This window comes from Thunnus albacares, chromosome 9 (genome assembly GCF_914725855.1).
Source record: "Thunnus albacares chromosome 9, fThuAlb1.1, whole genome shotgun sequence".
In the NCBI taxonomy this organism is placed as follows: Eukaryota; Metazoa; Chordata; class Actinopteri; order Scombriformes; family Scombridae; genus Thunnus; species Thunnus albacares.
The window spans coordinates 19,168,355-19,193,035 of NC_058114.1; the positions used below are offsets into that span (position 1 = coordinate 19,168,355).

Sequence of the window (24,681 nt, forward strand, 5' to 3'; positions counted from 1 at the left end):
TAAAGCAGCATAAAATTAAAATACTGTCAATCAGAATTATACTCTGGTACAGTATTTGAGTAAATGTACTAAGTTACTTTCCACCAATGACTCTGTGTCCAGACAATGACATTAAAACTATTAAATTTAACACCAGTTAGATCAAGTTTAGCATGTCTAGTTGAAACTGAGCTACATGAAATCCAGAATGGCCCAGTTTCTTCATCTATAGTCCAAAAACAGGCTCTGGTCTCCCTCTGCACAAGTTACCAATCTTTTTGGCTTGAGCCACTTTAGAGCCAATCAATGTCTACTCACGACCTCTGAGGTCACATACAGTATCCAGAGTGATGTTAGCCTCTAAAATGGTCTCTACTTAAGTTTTTAGAGGCCAGATGAGTAAAAACTAGAGGAAAAATCATGTTTTTCCTTTTCCATTTTCTTAATTATCTTGCAACCACTTAGATTTTTGATAATCCTTGAGATAAATTCTAATTAATGTAGTTGATACATTACAGCTTTAAATATCCAAAAGAATCGTTAATTTAAATCTGTCTCAAAGCTATTCGTCTGTTTAGATAACAACTATTTTGTCTGTCAAATAAAATGAATTCAACAGCTGCAGTGAGTTCAAACCCAACTATGGTGGCTTATGTTGGTTTTACACCACTGCATACAGTAACAGTTAAGGTTATCAGTATTTAAGATTATAAAACCAACATGTTTTTGGTACTACTAATCTGTGAGCTAATAATGTAGCTCAGTATAACAAAGATCACAAAATCCAACACTCACATTATGTAATCTGCAAAAAACACAAAGATGCTTGATGTTCTGTGTCTCAAACAGCAACTAATGTATTTATTTGTAGAAGTAAACGATTGGTAGACAAAAAGTCAAGCACAAGTCATAACTGTAACATAGTAAATCAGTTCTACGATCACTTTTAGGCCAAAACAAAAATATTGATCATCTGAAGATGATAAAAAGACAATTATAAGTTAATGTTGCTTTGTTCTATTTACAAAAAAAAGAAGAATAAAATTACAAAAACGTCATAAAAAAAGAATCCTCGGGACTATTTACAAAATCTGTACAGGGATGAAGAGGAGTCTTCCTGCTGCAAAAAACAGAAGAATATAATGTTAGACAGTGTTGTGCACATAATTTCATACACAAAGAAATATCTACTTTTTTTATTAAGTACATGACTTTTCATCTCTCCAACAACAAAACACAAAAAGGAAGTGAGTAATCATGCCAGAATAACAGATGTTTCAGAGAGTTTTCCTTCCTTCTCACCTATAAACGGTTGAGCAGACTGTTCTGAATGTCCTCATACACCTTGTTGTAGATCTGCTCTTTGGATTTCAAACCATCCAGGTACTCTGCAACACACAAAAAGTTGATGAGTTGATCAGATGTATAAAAAAATAAATAAATAAAAAAAGGTAAACATTTCCCCAGAACAGATTACACTGAATTTCCCACATAAATATGATATAATAATGAACTTAGACCCTGATCTGACAAATCTGCACCTACATAAAACCAACTGGATAAAGCATCTCAGCTGTAACATACCGATATGCAAGCCGCTGTTCTCCATCTCTCTTCTGTGCTTAAGGTACATCGGCCAAACGTGGCCGTCAAACAGGCCGGGAGGGTCTGGTACAGTGTATTGTCTTGTACTGAAAATGATAAAAACAAAGTTTGAGAATTTGCACTTGCCATAACAGAAAAATGGGAAAAACTATGACACCAAAGGTGAGTCTGAGAACGTATACGGAAAAACAAAACAAACAAAATAACTGCACTGTTTGTGTCCACTCACCTTCTCCTTCTCTTGCACTCCTCGTAGGGAATCGAGATGTAATAGGACTTGTCAAAAACTTCCAGCAGGTCCCTAGAGGTGAGATGAAAAAAGGGGTGGACAAGGTCAAAACTGATGTTTTGTCTTCAGCTACACCAAAAACACAGAAGTACAGTCATGCAAGTCCTCTTATCTACATCTCTGCAGTGTGCTTGACATTCATCTCCAGCACACAAAGTACTCATCTGCCAGCTGTAAGGACAACTAAGACAGCCTCTTTCTGCTGAAACCCTTATCTCTTACTGCAGGACCCTCCCAAATCTGCCTGCAGGAGTCCATGTGTATGTACCAATGGTAAGCGTGAAATGATCATGTGACACTTGAATAACACCGCCCATCCAATGTTTGTTGTCATGAATTTCTAAGAATTTACAAGAAACAAAATGGCCGTTCCCCTTCACGTGGTGACTGGAGGTTCAGTGTTATTAAGGGGATTATATAAGGCTCACTTATTCTATTTGGATCCAGTTTTAATAAAAAGCACCACATGATCTTCCACAAAATAAGTAAATGTCCAAACACAGTTCAAATAAACTGGAAAGCAAACCAATAAGAGCAGTTTCTTCAGACTGGCACCCTATGAATCAAGATAACTTACGAGTAATTGTAGAGCAGGAAGCCCTCGACGATCAGGATGTGGATCTGCTCATCAGAGTTTGCCACGTCGGGGGTAGAAGACAGAGGGACACCGTGTGAACGGGCGAACTTGACTGGGTTCTCCATCCAGCCTTTTATCGTGTTGGTCATGGCCTCCATATCCAGAGCTGTGATCACTATAGAGCAAGATTGGCAGAAAGGAAGGTGATAGAAATAGAAAATTAGAATGGACACAAACCAAGAATGTAAAAAAAAAGGGAAAATGAATGTTGGATTTTCCAGATTACTGGAAGTTATTATAAGTTTAATGTTAATAAAATGGTGTGTGTGTTGAAAGGCTATGATATGTAATTTTGGATGGGGTGTATTACATTGAAGGGTCGGGTATGTGTATCAGGTAAACAATGAGTCAATATGGCAGTCTCCAGTGAAGTCTTACCATCCCATTGTCTAAAGCCGTCCTCCCCGACTTCTATCTGATCGGGTTTCTGAAATAACAGTCACCAATAAAACATTGCTGCAACCGTACAGCGATCTGAACACTTGCAGATCCCACTCACATGCCAGAGTGAAACACACAGAAGAAAAGGAGGAAAACATGCACCACGAAGGAAAAGCACGAAAATAACCCGAGTGACAGACAAAAGTACAGTGCTTGAGTTGTTAAACATTAGATAATGTAAAAGCTCTAATGGAGAAGAAGGAGAAAATGGATGTCTGGCCATATTAGAAAACTTGATTGTTTTAGAAAGACTGTTTGAATCAAAGTGCATTAGACAGCTATATCAGGGATCTGTATATAAGGAAAATTGCTAAAAGGTATTCAAGGGATGCGGGGGTGGAAAAATACTGAAGCGGTAAGAGGAGATAAGCAGATAAAGGAACTACTGCATAGACATCAAGTACATTTCCATATCTACTGCGGAGAACAAAGTGAGGGGGCGGGAAGTAAACTTACTCATGGCAATAACCACAACTGTGCTTACATGCAATGCTCATGCAGTGTTCATTTAAGGAAAAAAGGAGGAAAACGACAATCGAAAATAAACCTGATTCACTTTCAACTTGCTAAAGCTCACCTTGAAAAAGTCATCTTGGTGCACAACACAGCAGTTGGGCAACGTCTTGATCAACTTATTTGTCAGGGTGGTTTTCCCACCATTAGTGACTCTGTAAACAAAAAGGCAAAAAGTGACACAATGGACATCACTAACATGTTTGCCAGCTAAGAATATGGTTTAAAACTAAGTTATTTTGATTTGAAAGAAATCAGATGTGCAAATTTTAAACCAGCAGTTATGTGGCGCCCTTTGTTTATATTTTATATTTAGTGAGTTTATTTCATAAACATGACATGACAAAAAATGTTACATATGGCTAAAACTCTGCAAAATGTAATAAAATATGGTGTAATTTAAAGCTGCACCGTTTTAGTATAACACATGGCGCCTAATAAAACAAATTGTTATGTTCATAAATCAGCTAAAATAAACTATAATTATGTCATTGCCTCATTTTAAAAATTAAACACAAGTAGTTTAATAAGTTTGAACTGTTTTTAGTTTGTGTCAACACTGATGTTAACTCTCCCTCCACTTTTCTGAATCAGTCTGGCGGTGAATTTTCAAATGTCCCGCCACACCGGACATGGCTTTAAACCGGTTTAGCAGTCCGGCTCTAACGTTACCGCTTTCTGGCGGGTTGCTGATAAAACATGTGGTCAGAAGGACGTTAACTATCAACCAGAAGCTAGTTATTAAGACAAAAACTAATAACTTTATCTAAACGCTTGTTTGACTGACGACACATCCACAAACAACAACATAACAGTTACACGAGGGATTGTTTGGGTCTCATATTAACTATGTAACTCCACTCAACTTTCTGTTAATTTCACCAACTCAACGCTTCGTTATTTTAGATATAAAGAGATTTAATATATGCATTAAAAGCTAGCAAAGAACGAGCTGTTTGATTTAAAACAACTTACCCGCCAATTCCTATAATGTATTTCATCCTTTCGTCTGTTCTCGGCAGTTCTACTGAACGTCAACTGAAGAAATACTCAAAAGTACTTTTTTATCGAAGGCGAGATTAAAAATCCAACGAATAAAACGCTTCAAAAAGTATTAAATTTAAAGTTTTTCTCAGCCGTTGTTTCTTTCTTTAGGTCTCCATTGACTGTGAGTGCGAGGCACTGCAGTTTATATTCAACGGGCAACGTGTTACGTCACTACACACGCAGGCATGGGGCGTGACACGCTCGTGCTCTTCTCCACGCGCTCCTACGTACCTCTTCAGTTGCAGCAGAGCTCCGGACACCAGCCAATCACAGCCGACGAATCTTCACACATTTACATATCACAACGACGGATGATCAGCAGCAGCAGCACAGAGGAAAACTACCATTGATGGAGCCTCACGTATATTAAAATAACAGCTGCATCCTGTTATGAAATTATGTTCACCTGTAAACTGACTCTTTGACATTATTATTAGATACAAGAAAACTACAGAAGTCACGCCAACACATATGACAAGAGGAAAAAACATTAAATAGATATAAATATAAAGTGGCTCAAGCCAAGAAGTTTGGTATCCACTCGTGTGGAGAGGTTACCAGAGCCTGTATCTGGACTATAGATGAAGAAACTGGGTCATTCTGGATTTTATGTTGCTTAGTTCCAACTAGACATGCTAAACTTAATCTAACTGGTGTTAAAGTTTATAGTTTTAATGTCATTTCTGGATACTGGTTCAGTGGTGGAAAGTAATAGTGGTAAAGTACATTTACTCAAATATTGTACTGAACTACAATTTTGAGGTACTTGTGCTTTACTTGAGTATTTCCATTTTATGCTGCTTTATACGTCCAGTTCACTGCATTTCAGAGGGAAATATTGCACTTTTTACTCCATTTCACGGCTTTAGTTACTTTTCAGATGAAGATTTGACACAATAGATAATATAACAAGCTTCTAAAATACAACACATTGTTAAAGATGTAACCAGTGGTTTCCAACCTTTTGGGCTTTTGACGTTTTACAAAAAGCAGTGTGTAGTCGGGTTGCATTTCAGATGTCTATGAGTTGTTGACAGCTCCACCAAATAGTGATTTTTCCCTCTAAACTTCTCACATGGTTTTGCCTCAAAAAATGTTCAAGTGATCCGATATTTCACCAAAAATCAAAGATTAGAGAAAAAGTCCAAAAACTGAGAACAGATTTGTGTATCAGAACTTTGTTTTTTCTTCTTTTCTCTCCCATTAATCATCTCATGAGATTTATCTTGTGACCCTTCGGAGGGACCCGACCCCTTGGTTGGGAACTACTGGACTAAACTAGCAAACTGTATATAAAGTAGTTCAAACTAGCTCCACCTCCAGCAGCTACAACAGTAACATGCTGCTCTAACACTGATGCTTCAGTATTAATAATATAATGATGTCATATATAATAATATATCAGTCAGAAGGACCAAACCACTACTTTGTACATTTTACTGCTAATACGTATGTACTTTTATATTGCTGTATTGGTGCTTTTACTTAAATAAAGGATCTGAATTCTTCTTCCACCACTACAGAGGATATAAAACAATCCATATGAACTACATCTGCATATTGTCGGAGCAGGAAAGGCTCTGTCGAACATCCATATCTGTCCCTGGGGTTTTTCAACATTAGCTCTGAAATAACTGACCTGCATCGCTTCAAGTAGATGCCTGAGTAGGTCACAGACTAACCATGAGATTAAGGCCAGGCTTGGTGAAAAGGCAGCATAAATGCAACAGGTATTAAAACTGTAGAAGAATTAGAAGAATTCAAAATTATGGTTTTAAAATATATAATTTTTACATAAAGAAAGAATGGAGAATATAGAGAATGATGAATATAGTGTGCAATATATATATATATATATATATATATATATATATATATATATATACTATATGTGTGTGTGTGTGTGTGTGTGTGTGTGTGTGTAAAAAAAAATGAAAAGATGTGATGAGTAAAGGCAACAGTGGTGCCAGTGGTAATTTGAGCACTGGGGGCTGTGACCCACAAACTGGGAGAGTGGCTCCAGCAGATTCCAGGTACAACATCTGAGGTCTCTGTCCAGAAGAGCGTAGTCCTAGGAACAGCTAAGATACTGCGCAGAACCCTCAAACTCCCAGGCCTCTGGTAGAGGACCCGAGCTTGAGGAAGACACCCCCCCCCCATGGGAGGGGGTTGAGAGGGAGATTTATATATATATATATATATATATATATATATATATATATATATATATATAGTGCAGTAGTAGTGCAAGAGGAACACAGAGCATATAAAGAATACAAAAGATCTAACAGCCAGCAGTAATAAATAATCACAAAGGTCTTAATACTCCAGCAAATCATTGAAAAGTTTAACTGCAGCAACAAATCAGTTAGAGGAAAAATATCTTAACTGTAATTATCAGACTGGCGATAAGCATTTCTGGAATATAATAGTTAAAATTAATTTACAAAATAAGTAAAACAGTGAGCGTACATCCTTTTATTTAAATGGTAAGGGTTTTTTTGAGGAGCACAAACCATATTTAATGCAAATATTTTATATTTCCCTCTGATATGTAGTAGAGGCAGAATAGAGGACACATAAAATGGAATACAATGGCAGCAATGTTGACTTTAACAAGGTTACATTTAGGTCATCCCTAAACAACAGTCAGGACTCCTTTATACATATATGCTCATAAGCATATGATTTACCGGTGTAACATATACTCACATCCTGCTGTAGATTGTCTTTCATGTGTTTGGCTTGTCAGGAGTGTGAGAGCTCTGTGACATCAGCTTAACTGGTACAGATGTCATATGTCACGTGTGAGTCAGATTGATGCTTGATGTTTTATTACTTTCCAAAAATGTTCCAGCTGAAGCAATATCTGAAGTGAACAATGCTTTAATTTTGCTTTATATACTGCAAATCAGTCACACCTTGTAAGTTTTCATAGACTCTCTTTCCCTGATGGCGTGTGTGACGAACATGTTTCTATTTGTGTGTCTGTGTGCAAGGTGAATCCTGTCACAGCTGTCGGGGGTCAGGAGTCGACAGTCAGGGTCTCTCTTTCAGTAAGAGAGAAGGGTGTGAAGGGTGTGAAGGGTGACTCATGTGACGATCTTATGTCACAGGACTACCTTCATCCGAGAAAAGACAGTCACATTTCTCTGGAACCTTATCCGGACTCTGTGCAGTCGAGAGCCAAACCTGTCAGCCAGCCAAGTCTGGGCATGTAGGGCCGTCCCCTGAAGAAGTGACATCACACTGAAAAGGCTTCATCTAAAGTAAGATGAGATGTCCTCAACCACCTGCGACCTCAATAATAAATATAAAATAGGATTATCACCTTTCTTACAATGTCAACAAACAATGAAAGTGAATAAGCTTCATAAACGTAGAATTTATGGCAGAGCCGTTGTATTTGATTACATTAGATTAAACATGTGTTCCTAATAAAGTGCTCAATGAGTGGAAGAGCAAAATTTATGATTTGATTAGAAGCACAAATTATTGACGAATTTATCAATGGTTCCAAATCTTCTTCTGTTATGACCACATTTGAAAATGCCCCTGCATGCTTAAACTGATTGTATTTGGATCAAGTGGTAACAATATTGGGAAGACTAGTGAGAAAGCGGAATTTCATTAAAATAATATTATCAAAAGTGTTTTAGTTTTTACACACAAAACACACACGGCTCCATCGTCATATCGACAGTAAACTCAAGACCAAGAGTGGTTTCATGATATTTTGGATTTGACCAACATGTTTGCTTGATGAGCAGCATCTTCCTTGTCAAAAGACTGTTATTCTTGTACTTGACATGTTGTTTTGGTATATATTTGGTGTATGTATATTTTTGTTAAACTTGAAACTTGATAGCTTCACTAGGATCAAAACACTTCTTTCTTGTTTTTGCTCCCAAATGAAGCAAAACCTTTTTTTACAGCAGACATTTTGACTTGTCACAGAGAGAAAAGCACAGCTGGAACTAATGACAATGGCTCAGATTCAGTATTCATTATTGCACTAAATTGAAATAATTGCTGTGAAAAGGTTTATCCAGCCCAGCGGAGCCCACTGCTGTATATTATTACACAGCTATAGTATTTACTGTAGCTTTATGCACACACAGACACACAATCTTCATCATATGCTTAAATGCACTTTTGAGATACTGAAAAAAACAAAAAACCTTGAGCAACATGGTTGTACATAATAATAAATCTGTGATCACATTGTGGCTTCCTCAGGTTTAAAAGAATCAGACAGACTTGCCTTGACTCACAGCTACAACATTTTAATAACAAACTTTCAATACTACAAAGATTTGGTGGCATTTCAGATGCATCTGCCTCACATGTCTTTCAAGAGTCATGATTTTTTCTCTCTGTGAATAATATCAATAACTTTATATATACAGCACTTTTTAAAACACACGTTATGGATATATACTATATATATATATGGATAAAATACTAACATATACTAACTATCCTAACATATAGGATAATATAAACACATACAATTACAAGAGTATATACATACCTAGATACATGCATATACTGTACACATGCCTGATACATAGACAAGAAATAAGCACATGACCAAGATAATCAAAACTAACAGTGAACAGAGTTATAAATTCATAAAAAGGCAACCTATAGAAATCAGTTGATGACATGACATGACATGACGTATTGACTTTCTGAAATACTTTATGTTAACAGTTCACACAATTTAAAAAAAACTATTTAGGAAGCAGCACTGAAACTGGTCATTTTCCATATCATGCACCACCTCCACCCGCAGAGAGAGGCTGCGAAGCACCGAGACTGTTTACACAACATTCAGGTACTGAGAAAAGGTGTGTCACCTTTTTTTTCTGCACATTGTTGTCTGAAAATGGCCTCACCCACCACCATCAGGCCCATTAGCATGTCACTAAGGCTTTGCCAAAGGCCAAGTGTAGAAAATGAACCAGGAATTTAAGTAAATATCTCAGATTTATAATTTCACTGAGATACTTATTTTTTGTTTCCATATTCTGTGGCCTACACTGGACAAATGTCATGTCATGTAAGTTTCTAAGTAAACTCTGTATCTGAAGGCTAGAAATGACAAATGAAAACCAAAAACACAATGGATTTTTGGGAGGAACAATTTATTCAGTCATATTTACAAGTCAGACACAATCATAGCAATCTAAAGACACCAGAACAATGAATAATAGATCATGTTTCCCATCATAATCTGAGCAAACATTGTACAGCAGACAAATGGTAAGCCAATGCTTTGTGATGATATATTGTGCTTTTATAGTCCAAATGAAAATTTTGGAAAGGTCACATCAGCAATTAGTCTGCAGAACCTACTGTTTATGCCCTAATAAGTAAGAATTCAATGGTTATGTTTCACATTCCTTCACCTTTTCTGGATTACTTTTAATCATTTGGTTGAAAAAGAGGCACTCGGTACAGCCAACCAACCTCAAACAGGATGACAAACCGTGGTTACTGAGCTGAGACTTTTCCATCAAGCTTGATACATATTTGATGGGACCGCTCAGGTTTGGTTCATCAGTGTGAAAACAGCCTTACAGACTGAAAAGAATAGAAAAAGTTAAACCTTTCCTTTGACATTCCTGCACTATAAAGGCAAAAGAGAAAAATAGAAATGAGATGGCACTTTAGAAACTTCATGAGTCTTATTTTCTGTACCAAAGAAAGATAAGCACGTCCATGCCCTACTGTCACATACACAACTGCATGACATTAGTCATGCTACTTAACAACAACACAAAAATACATTTTAGGGTCATCACCTCCTTAACATAAATCAATCACATTCTACGCTGAGACCATTCAAACCAAATGCAATAGTGCAAAACAATATCAATAGAATACAGGAAATACAATTATGCAGTTCTTTACAAAAATAAAACTTCTTACTCCTTTGCACTCCTGCTACCATAAGTTGAGTGACTATTGTACAAAAGGAAGACATGAGAGAAAACCTGATCGGTAATGCATCAGGATGTTCGCGAAATGTTTAAACTGCTGTTAAATATGAAAGTTTCTCAACTGTTCATCAGAAACAACCACACAGAAATGTAAGAGGATGATGTCATAAACTTAAACTCCACCTACTGTAAGATAATTTGACTTTTATCGATCTGAAATAAGTTCTGTCTCTCCTCTTAGAAACTGTTTAATATTATCATGACATGTTTTCATGCTCCCATATGAAAAAAAATCTATAAGAATAATAGAAATTGGCAAATTCAAACCTTAAAATGCAAATATATAAACAATATTTGTGTATTTTGTCTTGATCATGATCACTTTGATACAGATATCACACATTCTTAATGCTGGGTTAGTATAATATTTATAGTATGTGATATGCACAATATATACTCTGAATATTATGTACTGAATGTAAAGCATATTAGTGTTGAATGAAATCTATATGTGGCCATAACCATGTTGCACAAAATAGACAAATATTACCTGCCATTTACTAAAATATTACATATGATTCTTATAGATTTTCTCATTTGGGGTTTTTTCAGGCCACAAAATGTAAATAGTGATCATGTTCCTGCATTTTACACACAAGAAGACCGAGGCACATCATAACATAAGGTAAGGTACAGATGAAGGGCACAATTGAAGAGTAAACAATCAAATGATCCCTACGTCACTGAATGTTAGTACATCTGGATATTTTCAAAAGTCAGTACAGCAACAGAGAGAGAGAGAGCTTGAAAAGGCCTTATGATACAGCAGTTATGAGGCAAAAAATAAAGACAAAGGCATCTGATGCGTTGGAAAACCATCGTTATTTACATCTGATACACGTTATTGACCAGTTCAATGAAGTTGTTGTTACACATCTCTGGTCCTGTCAAGTGTCACAACAGAAATCACTATTTTCTCTGCTGTCCATTATCTCCAATTCCTTTCAGAAAAACACTTTGGATGTTGGATTAACGATTATGTATTTTCCTATTACTAACATGAAGATTTGTAGAATTTTATCACCAACATAAAAGCCTGCAATTTTCAACTGAATGGAGAAATATGTTGCTCGTTTTTACTTTTCCAGTAATTTTGTGTCACATTTTTGAGCTTGATGTTCTTCCAACGTCCCAATGAGCCTCATGATGATGCAACATTTCGATATGAGCCACACAGTAGAACCACACAATAAATCAACAAACTGAGCCACAGTTTCTATAATGTAACAGTTCTTCCAAACTAGTCCAACAGACATTTTCTTTTTCAAGTTGCCATATAAACCCCTCTGGGAAAAAAAGGAGAGGTGGGGCAGATATGAGACGGAGCGTTTGCCATCTTGATCGGAGAATGATGGCACAGATCATCAGCAGGCTGGATGTTGATAAAACGAGGAAGCGTATGTAGACTTGTTGGACCTCCTCTTAGAGGTGTAAATCAAAAGGTGTCATGCTCCACATGTCACACGCTGCATAAAAAGAAGATGATGGATGATGGCACAACAAGACCATTTCAAAAACATTTTGCTGCTCTTGTTAAGCTTAAAGAAATGATGTCAGGATATTTTACCATACAGTGTTACTATGCTATATTTTAACTATTGTCTTTTTTGACGAATCCCTCCTGTAGAACGTTTACTGTTTTAAATCAACTCTATTTATTTTTATAATTGCTGTTTTAGTCTCATGACCTTTATCAGAGTAACATGACAGACAGTTACAGCATATTACTGTATATATCCTTGAGCCAGCTGGTCTCAACCGGCTCATAGTGTTTGTACCTCATTAACACTCTGAAGGTGGCTGTGGACGTGACTTACTTATGGTTGTTGTTTATTCTGCAGACATTCTCTGATAAAAATAATCCTCTTTCTTGATTTGCAGCCTTTGTTCTAGACTGGACAGATGGGATTTATACTATCATGATACTTTATATTGGGTTTTATGAAGACATCTGTGCTCCCCATGTGTTAAATTGAATTGTATTAAACATTTCAATCCCAATGTTGTGCTGCCATGAGATATAGCATGAACTCATGTTTTGCAAACAAACACTCTTTACACCCATAGAACTGTGTTTTCAATACTTTCCAAAGATAACATTAGGCTGAAATTTGGGCAAAATGATGCACAAGATATCTCCATTTGATTGGAGGATGCTATAAAAGCTATAAAAACATGAAGTTTTGAGCTTCAGATTTCATCGCATAGCTTCAATAAGGAGCTAGAATAAGTGAATAAAGGAGGTGTGTGGAGTAAGATGATGACTAAAGGGGAATTTAAGGATGTGAAGGGAAACACAGTTAGAGGAAATCTTGGTTGGTTGCTAAAATCAATCCAAGGATGAAGCCTACATTATAAATTGACATGAATTTGTATAATCAGGCAAGAAGAGAAGAAAATAAGCTCAAAAACAAGTTCATACAACAACAGAGCATCAGTGTTAAAAAAATCTGAAAAACATTACCAACTACAGGCAGACATCCCCCCTAACAATGAAGGTTAAAAAAGACAACAGCTACGCTCTCTACATGCGCCAACTCACACTCTGTACAAATCCTCCACCTCCACATCCACCCTGCCTGCACCTCTGCCCTACGACAGACGCTCCACATAAACTGATCATCAAAACGACCAAACATAAGAGTTTTTTCTCCACAGGCTGTTGTGTTCATACAAATGTGATGACTCTCTGAAATCAAGTTGCCCCCTGTACAACAGATGCACATAATCATCCAGTTATTGTAATGAAATATTATATTCACACACCTACAATATTTAATTTCTCAAGTACATTTAAACTCAATTTTAATTTTCGACGCTGTATAGATATTCTTTGTTATTTATTAACCATTCACGCAATTACTCTATTTCCTAATGGATAAATACCTGATTACTTCAACATGTAAATAATGAACGCAATCTAATACAATTAAGAACTTATTTTGTTTTCTTGATATGTACTAAAATATCTGACACTGACGTTATTCTAACAATATTGAAATATATAAACTGCATCATGCTGGAGTGTGTAATCAATGGTCATTATTTAGAGACCTGTGTGGAAATACAATGAGTCATGCGGTGGAGCCACCCTGTGTTTAGTACAAGAAATACAACAGTGATTTTTATTACCTTCATCTGGAGAGCTCCGTCCTCATAAACCTTGATCTACAATCATTGACTTCGGCCTGGAATGAAAGAAAAAGATGCACTGAGAACTTTAAAAAAGTTGGAAGCACAACAATACACCCTAAACTGATAAATGTCACAACTAATGTCCAATTTGAAAATACGATTTCAAAATACAGTGAGGACCAGTACCTCTCAGACTTTTTAATTGGTTCCTGTGGGACTGACTGTTCCTGCTCCATCCTACACACACACACACAGAGTTATTGTGGGTACTCACAGTTAATTTCAAGAGCAATTCAGTAGGAGCAATATGTATGTTGTGTTTCAAAATTAGATTAAAAAAAAGACAGTGACAAAGGATTTTACCTTTCCCTCCGTGCTTTAATCCTCTCCTCGTCAAATCTGAAAATAATTAACAGTTATATCCTCACTGCACACAGTAAAACCTGCCATTATTTTCCAGAACTAGAGTACTAATATTATTTTAAATCCCGGCACACTGAAATGTAAAGAGCGAACGACACATTTCGCCTGTAGCTTCTTCAGGTTCGCGCAGTACAACTGCTGAGTACTCACAGGTGTGATAAATACATTTAAGTCACATGACTAATTATCACAGTCTTCATTTTCTCAAAGTGAACATTTTACAAAGGGCACGAAAATGAAAATATACATATTACAAAAAACATGACATGATTAATGTTGCACAAAGTTACAAGAATTACACCATTTTATATAATTAAACTTCATTACATCCCGTAAACAGCTGACTGAATAGGATGGGTAAAATTCCCTAAGCAGAATGGACTACAGGTCCTACAGCTGTCCCTCTACATCACTAAATGGGAAGGGTGAGTGCCGGACCTAGTGGCTCATCTCTCCCTAAGAGTCCAAATAGCCTGTGGAGAGAAATACAAGTTAATATTTACATATCTCAGACGAAAACTCAAATCCTGTGTTTCATAAAGTTAACTTAGTTTACTCATTTCACAGAAAAGAGCTCAAATCCTGTGTTTCATTAAGTCCATAAGGTTCAATAGTATTCAATTCATAAATCCAAAATGCCTCACCTCTTAAGAGCTGGTTAATCAAGTTACCACCTCTTGGATTGGACTCTTTCAATGCCGATAAATTTGAGGGACGTAGCCGACCCATGGTTCTTCTCCTTGCAATGGCATAATCCATATTACCATTTCTAATGGCAGCCTTATGTTCAGCAACTCTTAGTTTGAGATGGCGCTTTGTTTGGCCTACATACATTAAGCCACATGGGCATTTCAAGATGTATATGACATGTGTAGAGAGACAATTAATGAATTCTTTTATGTCATATTTCTTCCCTGTATGAGGGTGATTAAATGTCTTGGTATCAAATGTGTTTGAACAGTGTGCACATTTTCCACATCTATAATTTCCATACACTTGTTGAGAAAGTCAAGTAGTTTGTGTAGGTTCCTTATACATAGAACTGACAACAGTATCTCTGACATTTCTGCCTCTTTTGAAGCAGAAACGAGGTGCAACATTAATCACGTCACGTTTTTTGTAATATGTATATTTTCATTTTCGTGCCCTTTGTAAAGACTGTGATAATTAGTCATGTGACTTAAATGTATTTATCACACCTGTGAGTACTCAGCAGTTGTACTGAGTGAACCTGAAGAAGCTACAGGCGAAATGCGTTGTTCACTCTTAATAAAGTCACAGTAAAGTCATTACAGTGTGCGGTGGTTAATTTTGATTTTCACCTTATATGTTCCTGCGACCGACCAGCATCTTTCTGAAAATATTGGCTGTGCATGGGGAGTTCTGTCCTTTTATTATTTTAAATCCATTAAAATCAGAGCAAATTAGACTTGTTTTCGGTTAGATTTATATTAAGTAATCATTTAAAAAAGGACAAGACAGGTTAGGAGTCACTGCTGCGGCTCTTTCTCTCCATCTAGTGGTCGGAGATACTCACTGCACCACACACTCGGGGACATGGACATGCTCCATGGGGACGATCTCTGCCAGTTCATCCAGGCTGTGGACATACTGGATCTTATTCATGAACTTCACACTGCAAAGACAACAGGACGACAACACAGCCGCAGTTACAGGTAATGCATTACTGATGTTACAGTTACAAAATACTCTGTTTCCATCTTGATATACAGCATCCGCTCAATAATATTTTACTGTGTTTTCTTTTGAAGACAAAATCATAAGATAGACTACATAAAGTTCTTAGAGTAAAAGGCACACATGCCTTTTGGAATTAATAAACAGCAGAACTAACACTATTATTGTATTCTTAAATAGGCTATGCAATAATTTTGAGTGAAAAATATCCAAGGTATCCAAAAATTACCTGTATTTCATACAGCAGTGATAAGTTAAAAACATGGTCTGCCCTTCAGTTGTGAACTTTTTTAATAGTGAAAATGGATTTAAAGTCTGTGAATCAGGTTTGATACATTTCTCATTTTGAAATATGAATTTCAGTTGTTGGTTTGTGTGTGTGTCTCACCTGATAAAGGGCCTAGATATAGCCAGGACAGTTCGTATGAACCAAGTGGGATGAGCGATGACCAGAGACTTCAAGTTCTTCCTCAATCTGCCATCATAACACACACAAAAAAGTCAAAAGTTAAAGTTGCCCTCCAGACATGTTTTAAAATGTATATAAAATACTCTACTTTGAATAGTAATTTGTGTCTAATGTGGTTTTTCCACAAAAAAAAAAATCTGTACATCTACTTGTTCTCCTTCATTAAAAGAGAAGATGTCTCCTTCTTCACCGAAAAGTCCATTTCTCAGTATATGTGTACTGGAGGTTTTAAGTTTTCATATCAAACTTGTGTACGTTGAATACTGGACCACGATTGGCTCCAAACTATTTGTGATGTCACAAATCACACTCGTGGGTACGCACCTTAAACTCTGATTTTAACTTAGCACAGAAAAACTTTCCACTTTCAGCAGATGAATGTGAAAACATCCTTCTAGTGTCAAACTCTGCACAGTGAACCTCAAACATTCAACTGAAGTCACAAGAAGAAAAACACATTTTTGAGTGGAGGGGGACGCTTCAGTTTAAATTGATATATAGCTGTAAAGTAACACAAGATATTCAAAATATAACACTGCTTTTCACATGTTGCCCTGACAGAGCTTTTCTCTAAATAGAGTCTCGCTGTAAATGCAGCCTGTGATTCATCTTCAGTTCACTGACTGACAGCAAGTGACAACTTCCATTTCTCTCCCTTTCTCATCTGTCAGTATCAGTGTCATCTGTATATTGATGGTGAACAGTAGCTATGAACAGCAAAGTACGCCTTCTTTTATTTCAGTTCAGAAACGTTATTTTTTAATGTAACTATGAACGTTTTAATATAGAAGATATCAATCAATGTTTCCCACCTTCTGTCAATCATCTGGTAACATTTCTTGAGCCAGCTGATCCCAGGCATCTTACTCCGAGGAGTGGCTCCGTTCATGTAGATGATCAGGTAGTCTTCAGCCACAAGCATCTCAAGACTGCTCACCACATACCTGGAGGAGCAGGGAGACGTGTTTTTTTTTTTTTTTCATTGGAAATACAGCAGAACAGTTGTATGTAAGAGTAAAACATCAATACTGAAAAAGCAGTTAGCCATAGCAGACTCACAGGAAGAGGTTTTCCATGATGTAGTGGTAATCTGGACAGCTGCTGTCAGGCAGGTAGCAGGCGGAGAACACAATGATGGCGTTCAGGCCTTCACCATAATAACCTGAAGAGAGAGTTTTAGTTCTTTACCCACAGGTTCTGTAAATTTAACATTACTGACATTTTCCAAAGCTTTCAATGAGTTTTCAGATTTATTTCTGTCTGTTGCTGTCACTGACCTCCGTGTGTGATGACCCGCAGGTAGGGTCTGATGACCTGCATGTCAATACGGTGCTCCTGTTCGCCGATGATCACCGTCCTCCAGAGGCGTCCGTTGTTGGTATTCCCGTCCTCGCCCGCTTCTCCTGAACTACCACCAGGACCTGCTTTGGCCGTAGCTACCGGTGTGTCATCTGAACAGACACAGAGCCAGACTCTGTACTTTATTCTGCACAAAAGTATGTACTACAGAAAGATAAACACTAATATGTGTCTCTGTGTGTGTGTGAGGTTCTTTTAAGTGAATTTGTTCTGATTGGTTCTTCTTCAAAAAACATTTTCAGTTAGGGTTAACAATCGTAATATCCATCCCTACCTACTTTTCCATCTGTATTATGGTCCAAGGATTAAGGTTAACATTAGTCTAAGATTATGATTAAGATTTAAGGTGACATTTCTAAATAGGTTCAGTTAAAAGGCTTCAGCTTAAATCTTGTAGGATTCTGATTTAGCTAAAAAGTGACTTTAGGTCAGATAAAGTTATGATGTTCATGTTGTTTAATGATTGGAGGTTTGAGGTCAGAGTTAAGGTTAAACATAGTAATAATAAAACAGTCAAAACATCAGACAGTCATCAAGTGTGCATGTGCAATCTTAACCCCTCACCTTCCCACTCCAGTTCATTGCCATTAGTGATGAACTCCAGCGAGTCCGTCTCATCCGGCGTGTCGATGTCATCGATGTTGATGTCCAGGTCATCAGGTGTATCCAGGAGGTCATCTGACAGCAAAGACCCCTCACTATGATCCAGGGATAGGTTCATCTCCGGGGCAACCAGCGTACGGCGTTTACGGCGAGCTGAAGACACACCTCCTCCTCCTCCAGGTGGGCTCACGTTCAGGGTGTTAGGAGGAGCTACAGCGAGACCAGGAGAGGAGAAGAAAGACGGATTGGTAAGTGTAACTGATGACATATAGCAGGAGTCAGTGACCAGTCAGGGATCTTCGTTCCCCGGTGTTACTTACAGGCTCTGTCATCTGTGAGACCACAGGAGGAATCCATGTCTCCGTACTCTGGTAGTGGTCTGGGAGAAAACACACACACATGTAAGAAACCAGTACTGCGCTTGTTGAGTGTAAAATGTGACATAATAACTCAGGATTGGCACTAAGACTCTTGAATAAAAGCACCCTTATAAAATGTAAGATTGTGATTAGTATGTCATTAGTGGACTAGTTGAGGGTGTTGTCACTAATCTGGCTAAGCACTAAAAAAGAGGAGCAAGCAGAAGAAGCAGAGACGGTAATTAACTTCTCTCTGGGGAGAGATGAGGATTGCAGGCCTGCCAGGCCGGGTGTGAGGCAGAGCAGAGAGGGATGGGAGGAGAAATGGAGAAGAAAAGGGGAGGAATAGAGGACAGAGAATGAGAGAGAAGTAAGATTAAGGCCAGTAAACCCCCCTCTCTGTGTCTTTGTTTCACTTTATGCCGCATGTTAATTACTGGTGACACCCTGTGCAGAAAGAGGAGCAGACAGGAGGTCGAAATCTGGCACTGCATATGTTTGTGTAGTAAGCAAAACTATCCACCTTAAGGGTTTTTTTTGCATATCAGCAACAACACCCACTGCAACTAAGGGTCTGAAAACAAGACTGTACAGCTAAGCAAGAGCTGCAGAGAGCTGCAGCGCAGCGTTGTTCAGCAGAGAAGGTCTTAGCACATCTCCACATGCTGCATTCTTGGGAAAGCGAACGTGTTTCATTGTCCTATCTGCAGGAGGACAGTGTGTGACAGTGTGTGCTCCTCCTCAGCCAACAACACCGGCTTTAGCCCAGAGAAACAGGCACTGACGAACGGTCCGACACTATTCCCCGGGGACCCCTGCAGTGATTAGACTGATGCTTCCATTGTCAGAAAAGAAGCCCTTTCTATAAACATGGTCACAGATTTATGGGGAAAGGGATTTCCTTTTAACAAAAGCACAATAATCTCCTTTCTATGGCTGCGTTCTCCCTTCAGCTACGACAGCTCAAACATCAAAATCAGGATGAACCGATGATGCTTACCTTCTGGAGGGGCTGCTTTTTGTCAAATGAGCTTTTTGACTTCACACACCTTTATGCTCAGTGTGCTTACTCATTCCCTGTCGTCTCAGTCGATAATAAACAGTTTGGGGCAGAACATCTCTCACAGGCTGCCTTAATGATGCGTTTGCTGTTTGCTGGCTCTTCCTCCTTCTCTTTCTCTCCTTTAACCAAAACCTGCCACCATTTTCCTGGCGATGCTGTGTTGTTGATCAGTGGCTGCTGTTGCGTCACATGACGTAGCCTGAGACCATTTACAGAGAGAGCTGCACCTGCTCCTTGGCTTCCTGCCTCCCCATCTGACAGAGGAGGGAGGAGGGAAGAGGGAGGAGGAGGAGAAGGAGGAGGAGGAGGAGGAGGGAGCCCAGTACTGACCTCTCTTTTTATGCCTATCAAGCTTTCACAGCATCAATTTCCCACACTTTCTAAACCCCACTAGACTTGTCTTTCTTTTCTTGTTTGTGTCTGTTTCTTCTACTGTGGGAAGTCATTGATCAGCCGACTTATTTTAGTGCCACTTATTGTGAATATGAAGTCTAAATGTCACATTTTTGTTAAAATCCTGCAAATCATTTCACATCGAGAGAATTATTAAAACTGTCAGCTACAATAACACACCGCCAGCTCCACTGATGCTAAAACAGCAGAATAGAAACAAGGCAAAGCTATCATAAAGATGAATAATCTCTATAAAATAAACAAGTATCATTATTACAAAACTACAAATTAACATAAATAGCAAAGCTTGTAAGTAGATTAAATGTAAAACTAAGCGCTTCTGTGAGAGCTTGTTAGCTCCGGTGTCCCATATTATTAGTAAAGCGCCAACTAATCAGCCATATTTGACATTACAACAACAGGACAGATGAATAGATGATGACCAGTAGGAGGTAAAGGGGTCTCACCTGGGGAAGTCTTCATCCTGCCACTCGTCTTTCACTTCCATGTTCTCCATTCGCAGAGTTGCCTCTGTTGTGCCCATCCCTCAGAGAGGAGAGCAGAGGGCCTGTAGGTGTGAAGAGAAATAATTAATAATGAGCATTGTTTACAATAACACATGAAAACTGTCACTTAAAATGAATGAACTGACTAGACAATCGGCTGCATGGCCACACGTTTGATTTAAATGGCAGAGGGGAAAGCTGGCATTGTGGAGGGGGGATTTCATCCAAATAATTTAGTCTCTATCATTACAATTTAGGGGCTGAAACCACTGTTGGTCACATGGTTTTTATCCCCCCTGCCCACAGGAGCACATGTGAGAGGCATGTGACTGACTCGGACAGAGCCCATTTTCTGAACTCAGCTCTCCTCAAAGTCAAATATTACGTACGAATCTCCTCCTGGGTGGAATTCAAGAGGCCACGGCGGAGGACGACATGCAGACTTAATCCTCCCTCACTGCTCCCTAATCCTACTTCACTGATGTGACTGCTACTTTTTTGTTTCTTCGTTCACACTGCATCTTTATGGTGCAGTTGGTGTAGCAGCATTAATCAAAAAACTTTGTTTCACATCTCATATTCTCCATTTGTGCTCAAAAATAATTCATAAACTGATAAATGCTGCACACAGTTAGTACAACACCGTGACTGCACACTGACTACATGATCAATGGTGGCATCAGGAAGCCCACTGAAAGCCAGATGCATCATCACAGCACATTAGTGACACATAAATTACAGCAGCACAGGTCTGTTTTGGTTGATGAGGTGCATGAGAGGAGCACAGTGGATATTTAATTGAACCAAAACTCCTGGTCTCTTTGTCGTTCTCCACTCATGTATGAAATCCACAGTGCCTGCAGCTTCTGCTGAGTGACAGAGGATTGGAAACATACTCCGAGGAAAGGCATAAATGCTTGTTTGGGTGTCATTAATGCAGTTCAGAGCATGTTTAGTGACTATAGTGCAACAAAAATACTGTGAGTGAGAATCCAAGAAATGACATCCTTGTCAGCGGTGTATTAGGATGACGGTAATGAAAAATAATGCAACATGGGTTCCCGTGAGATAATTACAGGGAGAAGTGGAGTGGTTTTGGTGGTTTTGGCAGTGACACTCGTGGCTGAGTGTCAACTGGAAGACAGCCATGTCTCACACTGAGGAAATCATTCATTTTCACAGGTCCTGCATTACACACGAGGAACAAAGCAAAAATGATTTCACAGTGAAGACAAATCCACCACATTCTTGTTTGTAGCAGGTCAAAGTCATCTATAATCAAATGTGACAACACCCAAGGAGAAGAAGAGAGTGGGGGTGAGCGGTACAAGCTGTCAGTTTAGCAAGAAAACACCAGAAAAACTGGAAAACTTATGACATTTTAATGCAATTCCAAGTGAAAATATTCCAATAACCATTTAAGATTTCTATAAAAGGCTGAATGGAAAAATTGAACCATAACTGAAGATTATAAAATATGAACAAAATGAAAAAAATGACTATATGTATCCTAATACTATGTTACTTAAATGACAATTTTGCTTGGAAATATCCAACAAAATAATAAATATTTCTACACAATGAATCACCACCAAATGTGCAGCACATCACGATGACTGAATAAGATGGCCCCCACAGCTTTTCTAGGTCATCCTACATGGAGCAAATGGATTTGATGTGATGTCAGTGCAAGGTGTAGAAAGTGGAGGGCATTGTGTCAGTGACTATACTCACATGAGATGTGCGAGATCCCCTAAAAACCCCTCACTGGCTCGTGGCTGTGTGTCCTCCTCCTCCTCTGTTAGAGATGTAAAGATTCAAGCGGAGAAAGTCCTGATCCTCCACACCAACAGAAATGCATGGACCAGGCTGCAATTTCTCCTCAATCTCTCTCTCCCTCTCTCTCTCTTTGACTAATTCACATGCATAAACACATGCTCATGCACAGACACAGTCATACAGTGTCCTCGATGTCAACCACTAGCCAGCAGCAGGTGTCTGAAGACAGGGGGCACCTCTGTGCTGGACTCACCCCCCTCCTCTCCTCCGCCTCTGTCCACCTTTGTTGGGGGAAGACTGGCTGTGAAGAGCGAGCTGACAGGCTGCCTCTCAGCTCCACCGTGCACACCACCGAGACACAAAATTTTCTTTAATTAGAATGCATCTGCTCTGGCATCATGATCTCTCTTTCTTTATCTCCTTCTTTTCTCCGCTTGTGGCTCCAAATACCTTTAGAGAATATCTTTTCCAACCCTGCAAAATATCAATTCAAACCCCTCTTTGATTTCCGTCTGTATCCAAATCCCTCCATGGAAGCAGCTTATTTATCACTACAGCAACTTGGGGAAAATGAGCACCAGTCTCTGTGTCCCTTTACTCCATTAGATAATCCTGCTGTTGTGTTCAGTGGTCCTCTATGTGGCTGCTGTTCCCTGGCAACAGCATCTCTCTCTCCATCCATAGCTTCTCCCCTCCCTATCTGTCTACTCACCCCCAGTCTCTTTCATACCCACTATACCCAAACTCTCAACTCCCCTCCACACACATTAATTATTCAGTCCCTTACTTCACTTGCACCCAACCAATCATATCACCCCTGGCTAGTTTCCCTGCACAGTAACTCTAACAGGCCTATAATTTGAGGCTTCTGGTTGTATTGGTCCTACAAGCATTAAGAATAATTATGTGTACATTACATCTGTATTCCTCTACAGATGTATACCATCTGTTTAACCTCTGTCCTCAATTTTGTGCTGCACCTGAAGTGATGCATTTAACACCCAAGGTCATTTTGCCCTATTAGCCATTTGGAAGATCTCCAGGCGGTTTGACTATGACCCTGATGGAGGATCTGAATATGATGGACTGTTGAAACATTTCTGGACTATTGACTCACTGCCTGGTAGCTTGTTGTGTTGACTTTAGATTGTGTCGTTATGATCAGTGAAAGCGTGACAGACACAAGCGACAGTCGGCACAGCAGACGCCGCAGCAGGAGAAACAACTGAAGCGAGAGGAGTCACTGTAGCGCACTTCCGGCTACGCCCTGAGCAACCAGCATCTCCTCACAGATCTTTTGTTTTGGGGGTTTCATGCAGGCTAATGTTTGCCCACGAAAATATTTTTGTTCTTTTAACTAGCCAATTCAAGACAGATAGCAGGCATACCTATATAACTGAGTAAAAAATGTGCTTTTTCTATGTATCAAGGATGAATGAATTGATTGATTAACTGATTAATTAACCGGCTATGGTCTGTTTGCTACCACCAGTATTAGGGCCACATTCAGATTTTTTTTTTTTTTTGAGATTACGAGAATAAAGTTGCAATTCTACGAGAAAAACGTTGATATATCAGATGTAACTAGCTTTGCAGTTGACCACTTCTAGTCATCTCCTCTTCCAGAAAAAGAGGAAAACTTCTTCCAAGTCCATGTGGTTCTTTCTTCGGAATAGACACAATCGTTTCAAAGTCCTGATATTCATAATAATCTGGTGCTCATGTGACAAAGGCTGAAGTATTTCTTTATTTCTGAAACCTATACTAAAGTATAACTTCATAAGATCCACATTCCTCATTTTAACACACGCGACAGACATTTTTCTTGTAATAAGAGTTTACTCTCATAAAATTACGACTTTTTTTTCATAAAATTACTCCTTTATTCTCATAATATTATGACTTTTTCCACTCAGTGTGGCCCTAATACTCCATCATAGTTTGCTGCATTTAACATGATGAATGAAACATCTTCCCAACCGGAATAATAGCAAAAATAGGCAATATTCTATTGCCATTATTGGCAAAATCTTTCTTTCTTTCTTTACCTTTTCATTTGATACTAAACTTCTCTCTAGTGTTCCTGTAACTCATATCATCGTGCTTTATTCACTTTTGTCAGCAATAAACCGCTTTTCGAGATTTTTTTAGATTATTTGACACGCATGCCTAGCACAATGAGAAGATTACATGACTATATGAATGTATGAAACTGTATGAAAATACACTAATGAGTTAGCAGAAATAGTGAATCAGATAAACACTGTCTCGCTGTATATTTATTGATAACGTACTGGCTGTGTGTGTAAGATAACTTGTTGTCTACGCAGTTCCGGTGTAGCAGAGCGGTGTTCCCACCGGCTGCAGCAGGGGGG

The 24,681-nt window shown here is 38.5% G+C and overlaps 2 protein-coding genes across 6 annotated transcripts; both read right to left on the reverse strand.

The window, feature by feature from the left end:
- Nucleotides 1–811: 811 nt before the first annotated feature.
- Nucleotides 812–4,652, reverse strand: LOC122989406 (muscle-specific beta 1 integrin binding protein). 3 transcript variants are annotated; one of them, XM_044362264.1, is made up of 8 exons: nucleotides 4,440–4,652; nucleotides 3,529–3,619; nucleotides 2,889–2,937; nucleotides 2,451–2,625; nucleotides 1,814–1,885; nucleotides 1,564–1,670; nucleotides 1,282–1,367; nucleotides 812–1,096 (listed from the first exon to the last, which is right to left on the reverse strand). In XM_044362264.1, the coding sequence occupies exons 1-7, from the start codon at nucleotides 4,463–4,465 to the stop codon at nucleotides 1,282–1,284; spliced, it is 606 nt and encodes a 201-aa protein (XP_044218199.1). In that variant the 5' UTR covers nucleotides 4,466–4,652; the 3' UTR covers nucleotides 812–1,096. The 3 variants fall into 3 exon arrangements, with proteins under 3 accessions (XP_044218199.1, XP_044218198.1, XP_044218200.1); XM_044362263.1 differs by having other exon boundaries at nucleotides 812–1,099; nucleotides 4,440–4,651; XM_044362265.1 differs by lacking the exon at nucleotides 2,889–2,937 and having other exon boundaries at nucleotides 812–1,099; nucleotides 4,440–4,650.
- A 6,667-nt stretch (nucleotides 4,653–11,319) lies between these two features.
- Nucleotides 11,320–24,518, reverse strand: atcaya (ATCAY kinesin light chain interacting caytaxin a). 3 transcript variants are annotated; one of them, XM_044362675.1, is made up of 13 exons: nucleotides 22,262–24,518; nucleotides 20,489–20,589; nucleotides 18,527–18,585; nucleotides 18,168–18,416; nucleotides 17,522–17,695; nucleotides 17,304–17,406; nucleotides 17,057–17,188; nucleotides 16,164–16,250; nucleotides 15,615–15,713; nucleotides 14,018–14,053; nucleotides 13,841–13,891; nucleotides 13,652–13,707; nucleotides 11,320–11,985 (listed from the first exon to the last, which is right to left on the reverse strand). In XM_044362675.1, the coding sequence occupies exons 2-12, from the start codon at nucleotides 20,563–20,565 to the stop codon at nucleotides 13,674–13,676; spliced, it is 1,101 nt and encodes a 366-aa protein (XP_044218610.1). In that variant the 5' UTR covers nucleotides 20,566–20,589; nucleotides 22,262–24,518; the 3' UTR covers nucleotides 11,320–11,985; nucleotides 13,652–13,673. The 3 variants fall into 3 exon arrangements, with proteins under 3 accessions (XP_044218610.1, XP_044218611.1, XP_044218612.1); XM_044362676.1 differs by lacking the exon at nucleotides 22,262–24,518 and adding an exon at nucleotides 20,674–20,750; XM_044362677.1 differs by lacking the exons at nucleotides 20,489–20,589; nucleotides 22,262–24,518 and adding an exon at nucleotides 19,566–20,174.
- Between the last annotated feature and the right edge of the window lie 163 nt (nucleotides 24,519–24,681).

Bases quoted from the DNA above. Each gene is read 5' to 3' on its own strand.
- LOC122989406 (XM_044362264.1), bottom strand. From the start codon at position 4,465: ATGAAATACATTATAGGAATTGGCGG. The intron at 2,938-3,528 runs GTGAGCTTTAGC...CTGTTATTTCAG, and splicing joins ACCAAGATGACTTTTTCAAG to AAACCCGATCAGATAGAAGT. The intron at 2,626-2,888 runs GTAAGACTTCAC...CTTGCTCTATAG, and splicing joins CGGCTTTAGACAATGGGATG to TGATCACAGCTCTGGATATG.
- atcaya (XM_044362675.1), bottom strand. From the start codon at position 20,565: ATGGGCACAACAGAGGCAACTCTGCGAATGGAGAACATGGAAGTGAAA. The intron at 18,417-18,526 runs GTAAGTAACACC...GTCTCGCTGTAG, and splicing joins TCTCACAGATGACAGAGCCT to CTCCTCCTAACACCCTGAAC. The intron at 17,189-17,303 runs GTGAGTCTGCTA...CTGCTCCTCCAG, and splicing joins ATCATGGAAAACCTCTTCCT to GTATGTGGTGAGCAGTCTTG.